At 33.3% G+C, this 22,080-nt stretch overlaps 1 protein-coding gene across 2 annotated transcripts in view; it reads left to right on the top strand.

The window, feature by feature from the left end:
- LOC105333893 (uncharacterized) overlaps positions 1-19,840 on the top strand; it is a 33,343-nt gene extending 13,503 nt beyond the window's left edge. For both annotated transcript variants that reach the window (XM_066065079.1, XM_066065078.1), the window contains exons 5-9: positions 13,150-14,064; positions 14,545-16,047; positions 16,283-16,440; positions 16,539-16,660; positions 18,327-19,840. In XM_066065079.1, coding sequence (XP_065921151.1) covers positions 13,150-14,064; positions 14,545-16,047; positions 16,283-16,440; positions 16,539-16,660; positions 18,327-18,502 — 2,874 coding nt within the window. In that variant the 3' untranslated portion in view covers positions 18,503-19,840. The remainder of the gene's footprint in view (positions 1-13,149; positions 14,065-14,544; positions 16,048-16,282; positions 16,441-16,538; positions 16,661-18,326) is intronic.
- Positions 19,841-22,080: the final 2,240 nt, after the last annotated feature.

The following is a 22,080-nucleotide window of genomic DNA, read 5'->3' on the forward strand; positions in this document are numbered from 1 at the left end:
ATCCCATCTCAAACCCCACCAAAATCCCATGGGAGAAAAAGTATTGTGGGATAAATTGTCCCATGTGGGAGAAAAAATCCCATCATTCATAAAAGATGGGATTAATTCTCCCATATAGGACAAAAAATCCCACATAATAAAGAAAATAGGATATATCCCATGATTTTTCACATAGGATAAATTTTCCCATATATCAAAGATATCTTTCTCATGATTTCTCATAATAAATTATTTTCTTTTGTTATTTCACCTTAATTTGCACATAACATTAAACTCTGTCTCATGGCAATTGATTGGATCAACAACTGTACAGACATTTCATATTTTCATCTGATATTAATCTTTTAAAGACATGTGAGATTGTATTGTGTTGATTTTTCAAAACACTGTAGGTGCATTTTTGCTATAAAATGCAGATTCTAATCCTAAATAAATAGTTATTTGGTTCTTCATTTTTAATCCATCTAATTAGACTTTCTTGTTATCTATTTCTTAGGAACTGTCTTCCCACAAATGTTTATTTAAAAATAAAATTTGGTGTTATGACTATATAGTCATAACACCAAATTTTATTTTTAAATAAACATTTGTGGGAAGACAGAACTAATAATTTCATTACATATTATATAGCTCTTTCTGGTAATTACCATAGGCGCTTCCCACCTAAAATCAGTGTATTAAAAATCCATCCGAAAAGAGATGAAGATTTCGCACAATGATGTATAGATAGTGAGCGTCTAACAGGTGCAGTTCTTTACCTCAGCAGATAAGAATGACCGTTGTAAATGTTGCTGTGCAGTACTAATGCAACGCTAAAAAAATACCTTATGCAGATTGTAAACAACGAAATGTTTACCCAATGATGACGTTTTTTTTCATATCTAATGCTCATAAACTTCTCATATTTCTCATGTACTCATTTCTCAATGTTCCCAGTTTCCATCTTGGAGTGTAATAATTATGTTGAATTGCGAACCCGATTGTTAAATACACCCCCCCCCCCCCCCTTTTAAAAGAATTCGGAATACTAGGACAATCTCATATCATGTTTCATGGAGTCAGGTGCACAGAACAAGAACCACATCGTCAATAACGGCGATTGTCTACGCCGCATTGTTACCCATTGTACGGATTTTTTTTAATAAAAGAGAGTAAAATATAACCTTTGAAAAAAAAATGTTTTATATTGAGTTCAAAATCATGCTTAAATAACTGTATCAAGTTTTGTAGTTTGATTAAGTCATTATAGTGAGACTGTTTGGGTTTTTTTTTTCAATGTGATTGTTGTTGTTTTGATACATGTAAGAAGGTAACAAGACTTCAAATTGTCGCTAAGTTTAATAAATTTCACAAACGCTATTTCTATTGGTTGGTTGCACCGAGCTCAGCTTGAGCGAGTTTCTGTACTTGTGTACATTACCTGCATACGTGTAAGTAACAGTATATCAAATAAGTGTATTTTAAAAATACATGCACATACATAGTACAGAAGATCAAAGGTGGCAATGTTGCATACATCAACCCGTTAATTGCCAGACTGTCACCTTGATTAAAATTCTTATCCCTCGGTGGTTCGTTTTATATATACATGTAATTATATCCCCGACTGTTTAAGACTTGTTACCTGTAATTAAATCCGAGATGTACGGTTCTAGGATAACACAAAAGTGAAATTTTTGTTTCAAATTCAATTAACGGGTTACAATATTATTTCCCTATAAAAGAAATTATATATGAATTAACCATTAACCATTTACCAAATGTTTCATTTTATTTTTTGAAATCTCCCTCTCTCTCTCTCTCTCTCTCTCTCTCTCTCTCTCTCTCTCTCTCTCTCTCTCTCTCTCTCTCTCTCTCTCTCTCTCTTTTGAACATTTGATGAGTACTCATGCGACCGCAGTTAAATTTTCAGGATGTTTTCACATATAGATCTCCATCATATCAAAAATTGACCGCACTTTACACGTAGGAAGTCTAGATACCGTTTGTCCCTGGTGTACTTTTCGAGATATTTGGGGGAAACCCGATTTCACACCTTCAGAACGATTTTTAATCAAGCCGATTTGGCGCGGGATGAACTGTGGCGTCACTGGGTCAACTACTATAATATGAGAAACAAGAATATCGTATGAAAACTGTTTGTTTTCTTGCATTGCATTTTCTACATATGAACAATTTTTTTTATCGACCCTGAATGACTAAATATACTGTTGTTTGAGTTTAAACCCATATTTTATTGAACAAAAATGCCGAATTTGGAAACTTGTTAACGTTTGCTTCATGAATTTAGTCAAATGTGTGACACATTTTGCATCACATGTGTATCCTATGTAGCAAATTGACAATCAATCAAGGCACTGTTGTTATAAGAAATATTTTTTGAAAATTTTTTTTGTAAAAGGTAACGTGGGGGGGGGGGGTGTCTATTCCTCGTATGAGACATAAAATTCAGGCACATAGCATCGGGGGGGGGGGGGGAGGGTGGGAGCTTGCATTTACCATGTTTACATATAAAAAATTGAATTATCATGGAGCCTCCCCCCCCCCCCACTTTTTGGGGGAGTATGTAAGTATTAATTAAGGAAATTAAGAGTGAAATCGAAGTTACAGATATAAACCACGCCAGCTCCCCCCCCCCCCCCCCCCCCCCCCCCCCCCCCCCCCCCTCCCACGAATAAGGATATTTAAGATTTCAATTTCCCCTTTATTTTTTATTTTTTTGCCTGCTTGTCAAGATTTTTTGGATGAGTCTGAGATGTAATTTCAGGCAGGTAGCATCATTTTTGAATTGTGGGGGGGGGGGGGAATCAAAAACGATGCTACCTGCCCAATATTACATCAATATTGCCCGATTATTCATTTTAATATTGATTTCGGACTATTAACAATCAAAATAGCATGCACATTTTAACAAACCAACGAGGGATTATTAATGGATCAAGGCGAAATTTAAGTCCAAGTTGGCCGCATGATGAAGTTTGTCTCGTAACTTCTTTGAAAATACGATAATGGAATTTTATTTTACACTTATTTACATCCTTTGTCAAGATATGTTAAAGTTTCTTTCAGTTTTAATAATGATTCGGTGTTAGTATAACAATTTAATTTAAGCTATTTGGAGTTAAATTGCTGACTATAGCGCTCGAAAGAAAGGTGTTCTTTATTGGACAAGAAATTAAGACCAGGGACGTAATTACTTCCGAAATTATTACTTCATTATTACTTGATTGCATTTTTTAAACAAGGTTTAAATTGCTGAATTGTGAGTTTTGTCATTTTTTAAATGATAAGATAAGTAACAATTAAGGCATATTTTGAACATTAGTTTCTTTTTGATAGTCTCATGCATGATTCTTTAACCACTGATTGACGGACTATACCCGTGTATTAGCTAATGAATGCTTATTTTACACAGTCTAATTTAATTTATGTTTTAGCTGATAATAATTGAGTAGCTAATTATACACAAATCAATTTACCAGTCTAGAGGTGTGAAACCTCCTCTTTGTTCTCCAGACTCGTGTACCATGTGTATACATACCCCAGACACACACGTGTCTGGAGCAGTAGCTTCGTTAGTTTACCGGTGACATCGTCTCGGGTCATTCGTGTGTGAAGGGAGATTATGTAATCAGCAACTGAATAATGAACATCAATCTGTCCATGCAAGCATTTAAGATATCGTAATCATCGGTAAAAAAGGCGACGAGAATAGCCAACATCCCTAAAAAGAAACTTGATTGTGCCAAAATAATTACGGATACAAATTTCTAAATCTACAATACTTAAAATAACTAGATACGTCAAAACATCAGAGCTCTATCAATTTTTTGTAATTTTTTACTGCAAAATGGTATTTATTTTGTAAAGCTTTTTAAGGTAATTCCCTTCCTGTTGATCTCGTAACCTCTTTTCCGCATGTTGAATAAGCAAATTAATCAAATAATGTTAAATATGTCGCCTTAACTATAATTATATTATGTAAGTAGAACAAATAGTTTTCAATAATATCAAACTGATAGCATTCATGCCGTAAATACTCCATTTCATAGATATATTATTCACCAATTCCTATATATTTGCTTTGTATATCTGTTTGTATTTTTTGTATTCATGTCGTTTTGTATGTACATGTATATCGAGAAGGTCATTGTGTACACATCACAAGTCAATCACAAGTCAGTGGATTTTGTCTAGATTTTTGTTTTCTCTCAACTTGATTAGCTAGTGATTAATTTTGTGATTAATTTTGCTCTAAATTATAAAGTATTAATTATGAAGAAATTTTGGGGAAAAATCAGCGCCGCGAACGTGATTTGATCCCACGCTAGTATAATAGTGCTACTTACACCGCCCTCCGCGCAGCCACTGCGCCACTCCCGCTTTAGTTGCAAAGGCTTTTATTTTAAATATAAGGTAAGGCTATTTTATTAAAAAGGAAATAAACTGACATTCGATTAAAGTGAAGCTAATTTTTTCTTCGGAATAATATATTCTTAAAAATATAGAGTATTTCACCCCTTGTTATGATTCTTTATTCAAAACTTGAATATTTACATTTCGATGTTTTATAGTACATGTACTACCAGGGACATTTATGTATATATATGTATCACCGGTGCTATGGACACGGAATGCACCGATCCAGCTTTTTTTCCTTGGGGAGGGGGGGGGGGTGGGTTCGGAGTGACAATTTAGTTTGCCAGGGGGTCAGAGGCATATTTTCGATATTTCTTTCTGTATATTTAAATTTTCAAGGGGGTCCGTCCGGTCAATGATACGCGTTTTGTCACTGCCGGTTTAGATTTACTTTTGATACTCAGCTTAGCATTAGCTTTGAAATTCATGATCATTTATACGTTCTAATTAGAAACCAATGATATTTTTTCATTATAGCCGAAGCACTTGTTCATGTCTTGAAAATGATGCTCAAAATCACGCATGTATTGCATTTAACTTGGATTTACACGAAATAATTTAATTGAATAATCAGCCCTAATTTGTGGGATCCCGTTTAATACAGGTTAAGAAGCCCGATAATTAACAGTGTTTTAAAACTTATGCACACTTGTATTGATTGGCAAAATGTGAATATAATAATCTTCGTTTCGGGGTAGCATTGTAACGGGATTAGCAAAACCAGGCACGTTGGTGTCTCAATGGCAAAACAACTACCATTTACTTAAAATGATATATGTCGCATTGATCCACGTAAATATCTTAAGCCAAAAGCTATCTGATTAATTAATTAAATAATTCATTAATATTGCTAGTAACGATTAAAGTTAACAAAATTGGTTAATAATGTTTACATTCACGTAATAAAAACTGTGTTTGTTTCGTGGAGACGGAAGACCTTAATGATAAGACAGTGTTCGGTGAAAACTTTCTCGCTTCTTTCTGAACTTCCAGTAAAAAAAAAAAATAAGAACCTTAAAAATGGATGAAAAACACTCCAAAATTAATCTAAAGATTCACAATTCACTCCTTGTATGTGCCAAATTTCCATTTTATCATGCAACTTGATAAACTGGTTCACAGTTTCCAAAACTCGGAAGTGGAGTGAAGACAAACGAGGGGAATAATTTTGTTATCATGAGCAGTAAGTACATGTTTGTTCTTATTTATTTTCTTCACCCAATTTTAGCCCCAAGCGAGTTCACCTGTGTCACGTGTTTCTGTTCAATCTGGTTTCTGCTCGCACGTGTCTTACACGTGTATATCTCCATTATTTGTAGAACAATAGGGTGCTAATTAATATACACAGACTGACACCTGTAGATACTGCCATGTAAATTGGTAGATGCTTTAGGACAATAGGATAGTTATTAGGTATACACAGAATGTGTCTCCTTGGTCAGTTGACTTATCTATAAGTAATTCATAATGAACACAACAAAGACTTTTGATGCTACATGTAAAGCTTATTTGTAATTGACATCAACACAATATTTAAAAGTTATTAAAAAGATATTATAAATGAAATGAATGTGCAAGTAATAAAATGTTGAAAAAGTATATTATCATATATAGTCAATGTAATACAAATCATTGCATTCCTAAAACTATATGCATTGATCTAAATTGATAACGTTTAAATACAGTTTTGTTACTATACTTGTATTGTTTTCATTTTAAGGAAATATTTATAAGTAATATGAACAGAACCATATTTTAATTTTGTCATTAGTACAATTGGCAACATTTTAAAAAACATTATATAGTCTGGCATCATGTCTATATTATAGACTGTGCACTGTTGTATTCTCTCATGGGGGGGGGGGGGGGGGGGGGGGGGAGTGAAGACTTTTGTTAGGAACCGTTTCTATTGTTATAGTCAAATTATTTTACTACTCCTATTACAAAGTAAACTCATATATCAACTTAGGAGTGAAGACTTTTGTCAGGAACCGTTTCTATTGTTATAGTCAAATTATTTTACTACTCCTATTACAAAGTAAACTCATATATCAACTTATATTCTTCGAATAATATTAATTATACATGTGTATAAAATTTTTCTTTTTCTTTTTAAAATAAAAGTTTTCTTCTGAGACTGTAATCTAAGTTCATTTCAGAAGAAATTGGAATGTGTCCTCTACATGTATTTCATCTACAGAGTTTTCATGTGCACTCAGTCTAGACAAGTTCACCCTGAAATGGTGCAGTCTCTATTTTCAGGGGTAGTACCCCACATCGAAACTGTGCTATTGTTGATCTAGCTAACAATATGTTTAGGAATGTTCATTGAGATGTATAATTTTCTAGGGAAGAATTTTCCTTTGATAGTTTTTATGTTCTTAATTTAGGAGTATTTAATGTGGATATCCATTTGCCATCTTAGTTCATGTTCTAACTGCTGTTTACTGATATGAGTTAATATATACATGAAGTACATGGGGGGCATATTTCCATAGGCTGCCAGTATATCTACATCATCTAGAATAGACATTGTGGTTTTATGAATAGTCCTTGTTACACTACTACATGTACATTTTAATAAGTGTATTGTCAAACAACAATATTCATGTACATGATATACCATATGACTGCCCAGAAAGACAACAACTTCAGTAAATAATGAGTAACATAAATACAAGGCTTTTAGTTACTAAAACATCTTGTCAATGAATAGAAGAAGTCGATCAGAAATAATTAAGTACTACATGTAGGTAACTGCAAGTTAAAAATCAGAATTAATCCTTTAAAACCTATGGCCAAAAATTTTCAGAGAATCGAGAGAAAGAAAACAAACCCGGTATATATAATCATGTTCATATTAATTAACTTTGAAACAAACCGAAATCATTCATTAGGGGAGAGAGAGAGAGTTGTTGAACATTAGGGTTCACTGGTTAAAAATACATGTATGTATTCAGAGCTTTATTTAAGCTCATTGAGCAGAGTATTAGGACCAATATTCTATGTCTGTCTGTCGGTATGAATGAATGAGGTGATGGGTTTATAAATGTAGGAATGAATGTGTTCATGTATATGCTAAACAACAAGTTAATTTATCATCATATGACAAAAGTCAAGCTTATTATTTATCATCCAATTATCCTTTGTTTTGTATACAAATATATCAATAACATATCACTCTGTAAACTGGTAAATTATACTACATACTATATTATACTATATTCTATGATTATTTTATAACACCACTTCTTGACTTTTTATTTTGGAGAGGGTTTATATAGGCTTTGCCTGTTGCCTAATCCATTTGATTACTCAATAAAATATGCTTAAATTAGAGTATTAGGAAAAATTTAATATGAAACATAACTATTGAATAAACATTTAAGTGTTTATAGTATAACCTCACAATATCCATAAAAGTACCACTGAGACCAACATAATACAACTGCATAATAAACTAGTAGGCTAATTGTTCTCGAACAATTAGAGGTCTTTCCACCTAATATTTTTATGAATTGCTAGATTGGTCAATAAGGTATACAAAAAATTATTATACCTATGATACATGTTGTACTATAACATGGGAAAACCACGAAGCCATTGATAAATGGTTTTTAAAGAGATTTTTTATTATTATCAAGCCATTTCTTTAAGAATTCCATGTTGTATATATCGTAAAGATTTATTAAATACTTTTCTGAATTTTTTTTCCACTTACTATGCACAAAACTGAGCCAAGTGAATATTCTTTACACAATCATATAACAATAGAAGAGAGCGTTCTATAGGCTAGCTGTCTTTGTACAAAATGAATGGGTTGATTGTAAAACAAGTTCCACTTGAGTAACCACAGGACTTGATGTGATACCTGGCTGACCCAATTGAATACCTTATTGCGCAATCCAGCAAGCTATTGAAACCCTTACTATAATTCTGTATTTCAAATGATATGAAAATTCGTTAATTAACAGACTTCCAAATGACGTTGACCTTTGACCTTTATGTCATTTTGTTTGGCCAAGGTATACGCTTCTATTCCAAGTGGTCCGAACTTTCTATGATAGATAGTAAAAAAGTTGGAAGTGATTTTATCGAAGTTTCAATACTTTCAGGGGCAATAACTGCTATAAGGGGGCCTCAGATCCTTTCGGTATGAATAGATTGAAGAACCCTCTAAGTGTACTGAAGACAATGGTAAAAGTTCCATATCTCTATCTCTTATGGTTTCAGAGGAGTAACGATAACAAGCATTTCGTACAAAAGGGGCTATAACTCTGTAAATATTCAAAGGTATGAGCCAAGGGGCTATATTTTAGAATGGCTTAAGATGTCCTACTACATCCATAAAAAAGTTTTTCTCTACCACCCTAAACAAAAGAGATATAAAAACTCATTAATTAACAGCTTCTCAAATGACCTTGACCTTTGACCTTTATGTCATTTTGTTCGGCAAAGGTAGACGCTTCCATCCCAAGTGGTCCGAAGTCTCTACGACAAATAATAAAAAAGTTGGAAGTGATTTTATGGAAATTTAAATACTTTCAGGGGGAATAACTACTACAAGAGGGCCTCAGATCCTTTTGGTATGAATAGATTGAAGAACCCTCTAAGTGTAATGAAGACATTGGTAAAAGTTCCAAATCTCTATCTCTTATGGTTTCAGAGGAGTAGCGATAACAAGCATTTCCTTCTCAAAGGGCAATAACTCTGTAAGTTCTGGGAGTTCTTTGACACAGGGTCAATTGGTACCATAACTTTTAATGAGCAATTACATAAAGTTTAAATTGTTTGGATAACTCTAATAATAAAAAAGTCACCCCGAGCTAAATAGAAAAAAAGAAGAAGAAGAAGAAGAAAAAACATAAAGAAAACAAGAGGTCTTTCACCTGAAAGGTGGAAAGACCTAATAAATGTTATTTAAGAAATTAATGGGTTCCAGCTTCTGATCCGCCATTCAGTAGATATTTTAAAACAATCTTGACTAATAAATGTCAGTCATATAATAATGATTCCAATATAAGTCGATCAGATGAGCAAATCTAATGTTTTGAGGCTGTATGATCGAGCCATAATTTTTGAGAACCTAAAATTTATCACTATTATGGGACCCAGTTCATTTAACAGGCATATGGGACAATTACTTTTTCATAAAGGAAAAGCATGGGACAAAAACTTCCTTAGGTACCCGTGGGATGAACACTTCTTTAAAAATGAGTTACAATTCTCAACTCAAGAAGAACAATTAATATCTTTAAACATATTTCATTTTAAAAAAAATAATCATTTAGGAGGGAGTTACTCTCATTATTATCCAAAACTGTGTGACTTGCTCTCTTTAACTTACACTAAAATTCTATGAAAAGATGAAATTAGAAAGCTTATGCAATTCTGAGAAAAAATATGCATCATATTGCCAATTCCATTGAGGTCTAAGAAAAATATAGCCATTTAAGTGAACCTACCATTTCCCCACTCCTCTATTTAACACAGATTCATGGGGCTCTCCTTTAGTAAAACATATTAACTTAATCTTTTAGACATCAATTGTTGTTCAACCTCCTTGAATAAGAAACCTTATTCAGTACTACATACATCTACATAATATTACCATGATAAAAGCATCAAATCACTTAGAAATACTCTTACATGTATTACACTCCCCCTATTTTGATTGTCATAAAAAGCATTTATAGTTTGAAATATTTTACCTAATATTATGAAATTTGTGGCAATTTTCTAGGGTCATTTCTTACACATATTTGAAATAATCATCACTGATGCTCAGAAATTGCTCTTTTTTTGGTAAATTGGATGATTTGTAGCATTTTTATTCACAACTAGACATTTTTTTTTTCATGAAAATGGAAGTTTAACAATCATATTTAGTGAATATCTTATCTATTCTGGTTTCTAGTCTCCTTTTGATAAACCATATGCATGCTAAAACAGTAGGACCTGCAAGTATGATATGCCTACCTTTAATTTAAATAAAATTCAAACACACCAGGGTAGCTGGAGATGGATAAGAATTTCATGAAAAATGTTCATTTTTACATGTATTTCTACATTTTTGACGCATATATACAATAAAAGGGTAAAAATATGTTGATTCTTGTTCGATTCAATAGAAGTACCATAAATATAGTAGCTAGATGTTATTTGAATGTCAGGTGTACCTTTACATATCATACATGTATATATGCGTAATAAAAGAAGAGAGATGATTTTTTAACTAATGTAAAAACATCTTAAATATCACTTTTGCACAGGATACATACACTTGGGTTTTTAAGGTTGATACTATGATAACTACATTTGTTTACATGTAATTACTACATTTGAAAGAGACATATTCTTATAAAAAAAAAATGGGTATTTATAATTAGTCAGGTTTCTTAATGTTATTTCATAAAACCAGAGAGCAACTTCACTGCAGATTTATAAATTTAATGATTAAATTGATAAAAACTGTTTTTATTGCTTATCTCAGTAATTAACTTAAGCCTATAAATTGTCATCAGGATAGGAAATTCCAACTTTCTGGGTAGGCCAAATTTTACTCAAGTGGTGGCCATTCTACACATGTAACCGAAGAGGGAGTATTTATAAACTCTCCTTCTGTATGCATATAAAAATAATTGTTTACATTGTACCTTTTGTAATTAAGTCTCCCAAAAGAAGTTTGGAGACATTGTTTTTGAAAGCGGTTTCTTCTTTTTCTTCTTTCTTGCCTTTGAACTTGTCCATCGCGTTTCTCAGAGATGGTTGAACAGAGTTGTACACAACTCAAGGATATGATAGGCCTGCATACCCTGTTTTAAATTTTGAATTTATTGTTTTTAAATTGGGGTTGGGCAACCATAGTTTTGGGGGGTCAAATAGGGGTGGGGTCTAACATTGAATCCTTAGGGAAAAATTATACACTATATTGTAAATGGTTATAACTTGAAAACCGTTAAAGATATTGACATGGATTTTTCAAATGCTAAATATATTGAGTGTTAATTATGGTCAATACATGGTACATTATAGATATGATCTCTGGGGACTATATATATTCTCCAACCCCCAGGTTAATGGGAAATTACTTAATATTTGAAAAACCGTGACTCGATCCTCACCCTTAAACCATAAATATTCTTGTTCCTTGTGTAATGGGGCATCATATGGTATATAGGTTATGGCCATATGGGGGTGGTTCTGTCTACCCCTGACACAGGAAGTGCCCTAATTTAAATATCTCATTAAATTCCTATGAGATCCCCAACCCCAGACTACTTATATTCTTGTCATTTGTGTTAAGGGGCATCAAATGGTATGTAGGTTATGGGCCCTGGGGGTTTTCCTGACCCCCATTGAACAGGAAGTGCCTAAATATCTCAAAAATGGTTGAGATCCCCACCCCTAAACTAAATATATTCTTGTTCCTTGTGTCAAGGAGCATCAAATAGTATATAGGTCATGGGCCCCAAGGGTGGTCATGACCGCCCTCCCCCCCCCCCCCCCCCCCCCCCCCTTGAACAGGAAGTGCCCAAATATCTTGAAAATAGTCGAGATCCCCGCCCATTAATCATATATTTTCTTGTTCCTTGGGTCATGCCGGTTCACCTGATGTACAGTATCAAATCAAATCATATCAATCAATCAAAATTTTAAACAAAAATGAGTCTCCTTGCAGCAGTGAAAAGTAAGAGTTTATGGGTTTACATAAACAGAAATATTTTCATTAATATTCAATAGAATTGGTAATTTTTGGTATTTATTTTCTCAGAATTTGTTAAATCTTATTGTTATAAGCTCTATTAAGTCATTTCAAGAAGAATATGTTATCGATAGTACATATAATTTAGCACATGTAATTCATTAGATGGATATAATGACATTATCTAATAAATTAATACATTGGTTTTTTGAATACTAGTATTGCTTTTACTAGACTATATGATCAGACAATTGAATCATAAGAGTTTGTGGGTTTACATAAACAGAAATACTTTTATTAATATTCAATAGAATTGGTAATTCTTGGTATTTATTTTCTCAGAATTTGTTAGATCTTATTGTTATAAGCTCTATTAAGTCATTTCAAGAAGAATTTGTTATTGATGGTACATATAATTTAGCACGTGTAATTCATTAGATGGATATAATGACATTATCTAATAAATTGATACATTGGTTGTTTGAATATTGCTTTCACTATACTATATGATCAGACAATTGAATCATAAGTGTTTAGTTAACCCCAACATACAATCAATCAAGATGATATATTTAGAGGACTTTTTATCCTCTGGGATAAAATATCCCAACATGGTGATTCATAGGATTTTAAATCCTATAAAAGCCTTTTAGAGGATTATTTATCCTATAAACACCAATGATGGGAGAAAAAATCCCACGGGAGTTTATATCCCACAAAGATTTTTTTCTCCCATGGGATTTTAGTGGGGTTTGAGATGGGATGAAAAATCCCACCAAAATCCCATGGGATTTTGATATTTGAGAGACAATTACAAGAAAACTAGAGCAATGTGTACATTCATGCTGACATGATAGGATCAAAGGAAAATGTCCCACCAAGATATATAAACAAAAGTAAGCTATGTCCAATGGAAATGGTAGCTAAAAGCCCGGACTTTGTCATGTCCGGACTTAAATGTCGCACTGTTTATATTTGTATTATTATCTTTTAGCAATTTTAAACTAATTTTGTATTGTTTACAGGTCATTGTCTCTTTGATGGAAAACCTTTCCTGGAACTACATTGGTGTAGTTTACGAAAATAACTCGTATGGAATAGGAAACTATGAAGAACTCAAGAAACTGACCAAAACGAAAAAAATATGCGTTGCCTTACAGTCTTCTATATCTGTCAAAAATGGTCTTGTGTCTACAGATGAAATAACAACGACAGTAGAATCCTTAATTTACCACAGTATTAAAGAAAGCAAAATTCTTGGAGTTGTAATATTTGCCTCAACAAAAACCGCGGAGTCAATTTTAAAAGTTGCACACAAAATTAAGGAAGACACTGATTTCCAGCTTGGAATGATTTTCTCAGAAGGATCTTCTGATGTTGGTATTACGACGCTGAGTCGCTTCCCTATTGCTAAAGGTTCTTTCTTCAGCAGTCCCCCATGGTTACAGTTTGATGGTTTTAAAACTCACTGGTTGGATGTCTTGACAAACAAGACTGCTTTCACCGAAGAAGTAGCTTCAAATCCTTGGCTTAGATTAGTTTTGAAGAAATTCATTTTGTGTGATGTGCAAGATGCATCGTGCTCTATGCCTGTTAGAGAAGAGATAATAGTCGAGCATAACGTGTTTGAAGGATACGCCATTTTGGCTATAGCGCTACAAGCCCAAATTTTGAAAGATCTACAGAAAGTGTCTTGTGGAACAAACAGTGAGTTATGTCAGGAATTTAACAATACGTTGTCAGAGAAAGCATACACACTTGTTGACAAAGGAAGAGAAACTCAAGTTAACGTAAACAGTATGCCAATAGATTCAGGATTGTCTATGAACATTCATTTCGATGATTTGGTCGAGGCCACCATTACAGGAAATGTACCTGAATACGAAGTTTATCATTTTCGAAATTGTATTAGACAAAGTAACGATGTGTGCCTAGAAAAAGTGAGTACGTTATTTATTTTGTTGAGTTTTTGGAGCATATTTGCAAGGTGGGTTTATTGGACATGTTTTCGTAAGTGGATATCATTTACAAATTATAAATTTTAAAAGTTTATACACGTAGTTATCTACCGTCGATAGGAACGTTATTTATAATTTCAGAATTTAATCAAAATGATCTGGTTCACAATACAGAGGGTAGTTAATTTGTTTTAGCTATCAATAGTCCTTCTCGTGTATACTCTTTTTTAAGTATTTGCATAGAGTATCATTATATGTGTTTTAGAAATTTCCCGTATACCGAATTTTAATTCACCAGGGGAAAAGAAAATCCTAAATTTAATAATTAAAATTTGGAAGTTTCTATGCGGTATAAGCTCTGAAGATTTTGGAGTTTCTGTGGGATATATGTATATAAAACATATAGTTTGATGGGATCTGCGTTTAATAACCATTATTCAAAGTTGTCTTTCATTTCCAAAGGTTGGCGATTACAACAATTCTTCATTGACATTGAACAAAGAAAAGCTGAGAGATTACACAAGAAATGCAGATGGTTTAGCGTGGCCTGACATTATACGGGCCCAATGCGACTCTGGAAAACTATGCAGATCATGTCTTGATAAGAATCTGCCAAATGAAATTCTGTTCAAAAAAGGCGACCTATACGTTGCTGCAGTGGTCCCGGTTTATAACAAAGACACAGCTGACCCATTGAAATGCGGTAAGATTCGAGAAGCCAACGGATGGGAAGTAGTTGAAGGGATTAGGTTTGCTGTTGAAACAGTAAACAAAAAGAATGGAATATTCAGGAATTATTTCGGAAGCAAACAACTTGGGTATGTCATATTGAACAGTTGCAACCAACCTCTCCATATCCAATCAATCCTCCTGAAGTTGTTTAAGGAGGGAATACAATTGTCAGATGGGTCACATGTTAGCGACATTCGAAATAAAACTCTTGGATTCGTGGCTGCTTATGGTAGTAGCGTTAGTGTAGCAACTGCTAGCGTTCTCCAAGAATTTAAGTTTCCTCAGATAAGCTATGCTTCAACAGCAGCAGTGCTTAGCGATCGGACAACATACAAGTATTTTTTGAGAACTTGCACCCCAGATGATAAACAAGCACTTGCCATGCTGAACATTGTTAAAACACTGAACTCTTCATACATTCAAATAATGTACAGTGAAGGAACGTACGGAGAAGGCGGAAGAAATGCAATTGTGAACGCTGCTAAAGAATCCAAAATATGCGTGGCAAATGAAATAAAGGTTAAAGAAAATGATTATAAGAGGATTCGAGATGACCTTCTTAAAACTCCTTATGCAACCATTATTCTTTTATTTTTGAAATCTCACGTTATAAATGATGTATTGGAAGAGTTACACAAAACAATAGAGCAATGGTCTTATATATTCATAGGCTCTGAAGCATTCGGAACGCGTAAGGATATAATAGCCAAAAGACCAAAGCTAGAAGGTACTATATCTTTGTCCCTGCAAATGAATCCTCTAACAGGAGTTTCAGAATTTAAGAAGTACTTGTACGACAGATTGGTCACCAGAGGCAGTGATATTAATCCTTGGACAAGAGAATATTTTGAAAAAAGGAATGGCTGTTATATGTCTGGCAGTTTCAACAAAATGTTTGACTCTCAGTGCTCTGATATCGCAGAACAATTTAACAACAAGGACTATAAACCAGAGATATGGACTTCGTTTGCCATAAATGCCGTGTTTTCTCTTCTTCAAGGTTCAAACAAAGCATTCGAAGAACTATGCGGAACCCAGTCTTCGTCATTATGTAAGCAATATAGGGATGATCCGGATACCGTGTACAATTGGATACAAAAACAGAGAATGGTGATCGATGATAATGGGGTGCCGTCCAATGTCTTTAATGATAACGGCGACGGGAACATTGGATACAAAATTTATCAAGTCCAAAAATCACTCTCGGACACCAGTCAGCTTACATATGAACAGGTAAAACTATACAATGTGCAATATCAATATTTTTTAAAAATTTGATTGGTTATTTTTACGTTTTTTGGTCATTTTTTTTGTGGGGAAAGAATAGTAAGAAATCACCAAGCAGGGTTATCAGTTCTAAGTATAGCGCTAAGTAGATAATTTATTTTTCAAGTTTATATCGGAGAGCATAATGTACTGCAAATGATAATGTGGTTTCTATAATTTCTAAATTGCATGCTTGATATAGATCGGTCGATTTACGTTGGAGGAGAATGGTTATTCCATACATAATAATCTGATAAAAGATCCACATAAGGCATTGCCATCAAAGTGCCCTAACCCAGTGGAATGTCAGAAATGCAGCAATCAGATATCGATACAGACAAAAGCTCCATCAGCGTCAGGGTATTATTTTAATTTCATAAATGTGTTTAAACAAAGAGGTTTGAAAATTGAATTATAATAAAATTATTTTTAAGTAACAAAATTTATTTTTCTTGTAGGAATGGAGATGATTCTGTCATGACGATAATTTTGGGAGCACTTTTGGGGTTATCGATAATCGCCCTAATAGTCACCGTTGTTCTGTTCAAGGTATTCCGTAGGTGTAACTTAGAAACTACAGGTGAGATGCTGTTTGAATGTGACGTCGCGTGGCTATGCTATCGGGCATGTCATTATTTTTTCTGTGGGTGCAGTTTTTTGCGCTTTGATACAGGCGTGCGTTTCTTTTAGGGGTTTTCTTGCAACTACCGAATTGTCACTATAATGGTATTTTTAGAAAATATTTTTACGATGGGGATAAAACCACAAAAATGAAATTGAGCAAAACAGAGTGTCCCGAATAAATTCATTGATTCATTGAAAATACTGCTATTTTTACGTAGGTTTCATTTTGTATATTGAATCATCGCCGATTTCTCCGCAGGTCACAAACATTTTAAGTCAAAATCATGTCTTATTGATTTTATTGTTTTAAATACGACCATTTCATGTACATTTTTAATCATTGATATCCCCAAGTACCCAAACTCGTTTCTCTGTAAATTATTTTCTGCGGTTTTTATCATTTGCAATCACTAAATATAACCTAAAACGTTAGAATTTATAAAATTATTAACAAAAATATTTTTATTATTATTCAAATAAGCCCTCTGAATACGACGTTTCTCACACGTGGTATCATATCCTATGAACCTAACTCTGTCACCCACATGATCTATGATTCGGCAGGGAATGAAGGCACATTAACAATTTAGTTTAAACTCAACTTGTATCAAGGCCAACTTATAATAAGTAAAATCGGTGTATACAATTTAAATTGTATTTAATTTCGTCAAAGTGAAATGGTCGCCAGAAAAAAAAAATGGGTTCTTGTAACAAAAATCACAATGCCCTTTTCAGAATGTATGGATGCCGTTTGATTTCTGTCCTTAAATATTTCACATATATCATATCAATAATGAATATATTAATGATTATATTATTTATTTTTTTACATTTTTAATAAATGTAGCATATTCTAAATACCGACATAACGTATATATATCTGTAACCCTGTATAAGACAAAAATTACGTCATGAGCGATTTGACGTTAGCACCAAGTGTAGTGCATAAACGCTATCGCGGACTGAAAAAATGTATTAATTACCTTAATAAAAAATAAATAACATGTGAAATGTTTCCTCTTGACCTCTTTTAAAATGACTGACCACCGTAAATCATCGAAAGGGCCCGCATGTCAGAAATATCGTTATTTTAGTGCACCCGTGAAAAAGTGTTAGCTTTAAAATAAAAAAATTATATAATTAACGTGCGAATACCCATTATTGCCGGAAAATACACAATTTTTCTCTATTATTCTCTTCATGTAAGCTGTCATGCTTGTCTATCTAACCGTGAAATAGTTTCCGTGCTATCTATTCAGCTTCCTACATTTTTAAATTCGGAACACTTCTGGCGTAATCCGATCGCTACATTAAATTCAAAGTCCGATAACTCTAATTTGTTTATTATTAAGAAATTCTGCTTTGCCGAAAGATATATATTTACTGACTGATCGAACGATAGCAAGTTTATTGTCCCCCTCGACAGCAACAATTTCCCTCGGCTTCGCCTCCTGAAATACATGGTGTTGCTGTCTTATTTTTTTGGGGGGGGTGGGGTGGGGGAGGAATAAATGTCCTCATAACCAGTAAAAAGTATATAATATATATCGCAAAGATAACAAATGAATGTTATACAAATTTACCTTATACATTATCAACATGTACATCTTCATACACTGCAGATAATCTGTACCTGGACCCCAATTTTACAAACGTGCATGGGCACAGTGATACAGACGACAGCGGCTACTCTGCCAACGCCGGCCAGGGAGAACATGAACAAAGTCCAAGGATGCAAACGCACCGCCGCCATAACCAAATTATCCACGACAATATCGCATATCATGCGAATAATTAATTATACTGCGCAAAAATTCCGATGCAATATACAGTATTAATCATTTTGTGAGAGAAACATTGAATTCGCATGGTTATAATTATATATACGTGGACTGTACATGTGTTACAAAACAGTAAAATTGTTGGATTTCGGTTGTGAACTTGCGCAAACCTATTGTTGATTAGCTATTTCAAATCTTCTTTGAAAGAACTAAAACACGAGAATTCATTTCATTTCAGCTTGTGTTTATTTAAACCTGTTGATATGGCTTTAAAGATAATTGATGTCTTCAAAGTTTAAAAGAGAGAGAGAGAGAGAGAGAGAGAGAGAGAGAGAGAGAGAGAGAGAGAGAGAGAGAGAGAGAGAGAGAGTAGTCATCAGAGTTAATTAATGTGCTGTCAATTTAATCTTACTAGTACTTCATTAATTCAATTCAATTCAATTCTTTATTTCTTTAAACTTTACAGTTAATCAGTATAACATATGTATAACATGAGGTGGTAGTGTATTTACAGGAGAACTTGTGCACGTACAAATAATAACATGTACTATACTATATATACACGTTGAGAAAACAGAACAAAAGACTAACAATCATGTAATACAGTTGTCTCTTAAAAGCATTCTTTTAGAGATGAATTTAACAAGATTACAGAGATCTTTAACATTTTTAGTTTTAAAAAGCTGAATAAATTTAAACATAGAAGGTTTTTTATAATAATATTCTTTCATGTATAATTATAATCTGCGCAATGTTCTGTATAAAGGACAAAGAAATAAAAAATGGAATTCATCTTCAACACTAGTTTTGCAATGTGGACATAATCTATTTTCTCTGTTTGTGTTATTACATGTATATCTACCAGTTTCAATAGCCAGGCGATGTGATGATAATCGTAATTTAGTTATATATTTCTGTAATTTAATGGGAATAGGTTTTCTTAAATAGTATTGAAGATGTACACCATCGAAAAGATATTTGTAAAAAGAACACTTTTTTGAATTTTCAACATTTGCAAAAATATCTTGTTTGGCCTGATCAAAAATTCTTTGTTTTACAAGTTGTAAAATACCATTGTTTTTTTGGTTAGTCCATATATAAAAGAAACCGAGGTCAATGAGAATTTTCTTTACATCGAAAACCCAGTTTTTATAACCGTGTTCTTCACAATTAATGTACATAACTTCGTAACAACGTCTAATTATACAATTGTCACTGATTAAGACATTTTCCCAAAACTTAATAATGTTAAACATTCTATAATGTACAAGGGGCACCGGCCTAATTCAGAATATAAATAAGCAGTATTTGTACTTTTCTTAACTCCTAATTCAATAAAAAAGATATAAAATAAGCACAGTTGTTTCTTGTTACGAATATGTGGTTTACAAGAAAAATGTTTGTAGGAGAAAAAGTGCGCCCCACAATTTTACGTGCCTTCATTTGGGTTAATTGCTAACGAGGAGCAAACGTGCATTGCTCGGTCATCGGTCTATATATATGTAATTCATATGCAACACAGATGCAAGTAAATGGCAGCAAGTTTCATAAAAAGTGAAACAACACAATCACAGAATGAAACTTTGCCATTCATAGTCCACTGAAATTTGACTGAATGGTAACTGAACGACAAAGTTATGCCATTTAGTAACCTTTTCAGACCTTTCAGTTAACATTTAGTTGATATTCCTTTACTAATTATTATAACCTTCAGTTTTAATTCTGCTAATCATCGATAAAAAAATTTCTGCCAGTAAGCCATTCTACATATGTTTATTTGTATATATGCAAAGGTTGCTCCCGATAATTGTATTAATTAAGACAAAACCAAATGTATTAAACTAGACAAAACCAAATTTCTGTTGTTTAACCAACTCAAATTTCACTTGATCTTATGAGATTGTTCACTTGATCTTATGAGATTATCCGAGAACATTGATTTAGTCCATTCTTGCAATACTGAGGTCGAAGCTTAAGTACTGCATTTTTATAAACCTCTTTCTATATATTAAACAAATGGATGCACTGATTAATAAGAGATAAGTTTTTATTTTCGTTCTCTTAAGAACCCTCCTAGGGGATAGCAAACTTTAAACAAGAGGCCCATGGGCCACATCGCTCACCTGAACAACAGCTCATTGTAACATTCTATTTCGTATATGCTATTTCCATTTTAAACTTTGAACCCCTTCTGGGGCCCCAGTATTGTTCGGTGGTTTTTAGTTTGCTTTAACAATTTAGAATATACACTATTTTAGGATGCTTGCTTAGTTATATTACAAGCTGTACATTTGTAATTCTCGAAAAGAAAATTTTCTCTAAAATATACATGTATTTCTATGTTAAACTTTGAACCCCTTTTAGAGCCCAAGTAGTAATCCGGTGTTCACGCCTTCATTAACTACATTATTCAAGGATATCTGTAAAGTAATCTCACAAATTGAAGCATTGTAGTTCTTATAAACATTTTTTCTATATATACGTTAAACTTTGAACCCCACCTCAGGCCCCAATATTTAACAATATAAACAAGCTTCTGTGTAAATATTGGCTTTTCTGGTGGAGTGGTTCTTGAGAAGAAGATTGAAACATTTTTCCTACGTATTTTTATGTTAAACTTTGAACCCCGCCTGGGGCCCCAGTTTTGTTCTGGGGGTCACGATTTTCACAACATAAAAACAGGCTTTGGTGTAATTATTGGCATTTCTAGTGCAGTGGTTCTTGAGAAGAAAATTTTTAAACATTTTTCCTATGTATTTCTATGTAAAACTTTGAAACCCTGCCTGGGGCCCCAGTTTTGGCCAGAGGGTTACAATTTTTACAATTTAGAATCTTCACTGTAAAAACAAGCATTTGTATAAATATTGGCATTTCTGGTGCAGTGGTTATTGAGAAGATTTTAAACGTTTTTTCTATGTTACCCTTTAAACCCGCTTTGGGCCCCAGTTTTGTTCAGAGGGTCACGATTTTTACAACATAAAATCTTCACTCTATATAAACAAGTTTTGGTGTAAATATTGGCATTTCTTGTGCAGTGGTTCATGAGAAGAAAATTTGTAAACAGTTTCCCTATGTATTTCTATGTTCTTGAGAAGAAGATTGAAACATTTTTCCTACGTATTTTTATGTTAAACTTTGAACCCCGCCTGGGGCCCCAGTTTTGTTCCGAGGGTCACAGTTTTTGACAATTTAGAATCTTCACTGTATTAACTAGGCAAGTGTAAATATTGGCTTTTCTCGTGCAGTGGTTCTAGGGGAAGAAAAATTCTATCGTATTTTTCAATGTTAAACTTTGAACCCCGCCATGCACCCTAGTTTTGGTACGAGGGCCACGATTTTTACAATTTAGAATCTTCACTATATGAATAAGCTTTTGTAAAATATTGGCATTTCTGGTGCAGTGGTTCTTGAGAAGATTTTAAAATATTTTTTTTATATGTTTAGCTTTAAACCCCGCCTGGGGCCCCAGTTTTGGCCTGAGGGTTACAATTTTTACAATTTAGAATCTTAACTGTATAAACAAGCCTTGGTGTAAATATTAGCATTTCTGGAGCAGTGGTTCTAGGGGAAGAATATTTTTAACATTTTCCCTATG

Source organism: Magallana gigas, chromosome 7 (genome assembly GCF_963853765.1).
Source record: "Magallana gigas chromosome 7, xbMagGiga1.1, whole genome shotgun sequence".
Taxonomy (NCBI): domain Eukaryota; kingdom Metazoa; phylum Mollusca; class Bivalvia; order Ostreida; family Ostreidae; genus Magallana; species Magallana gigas.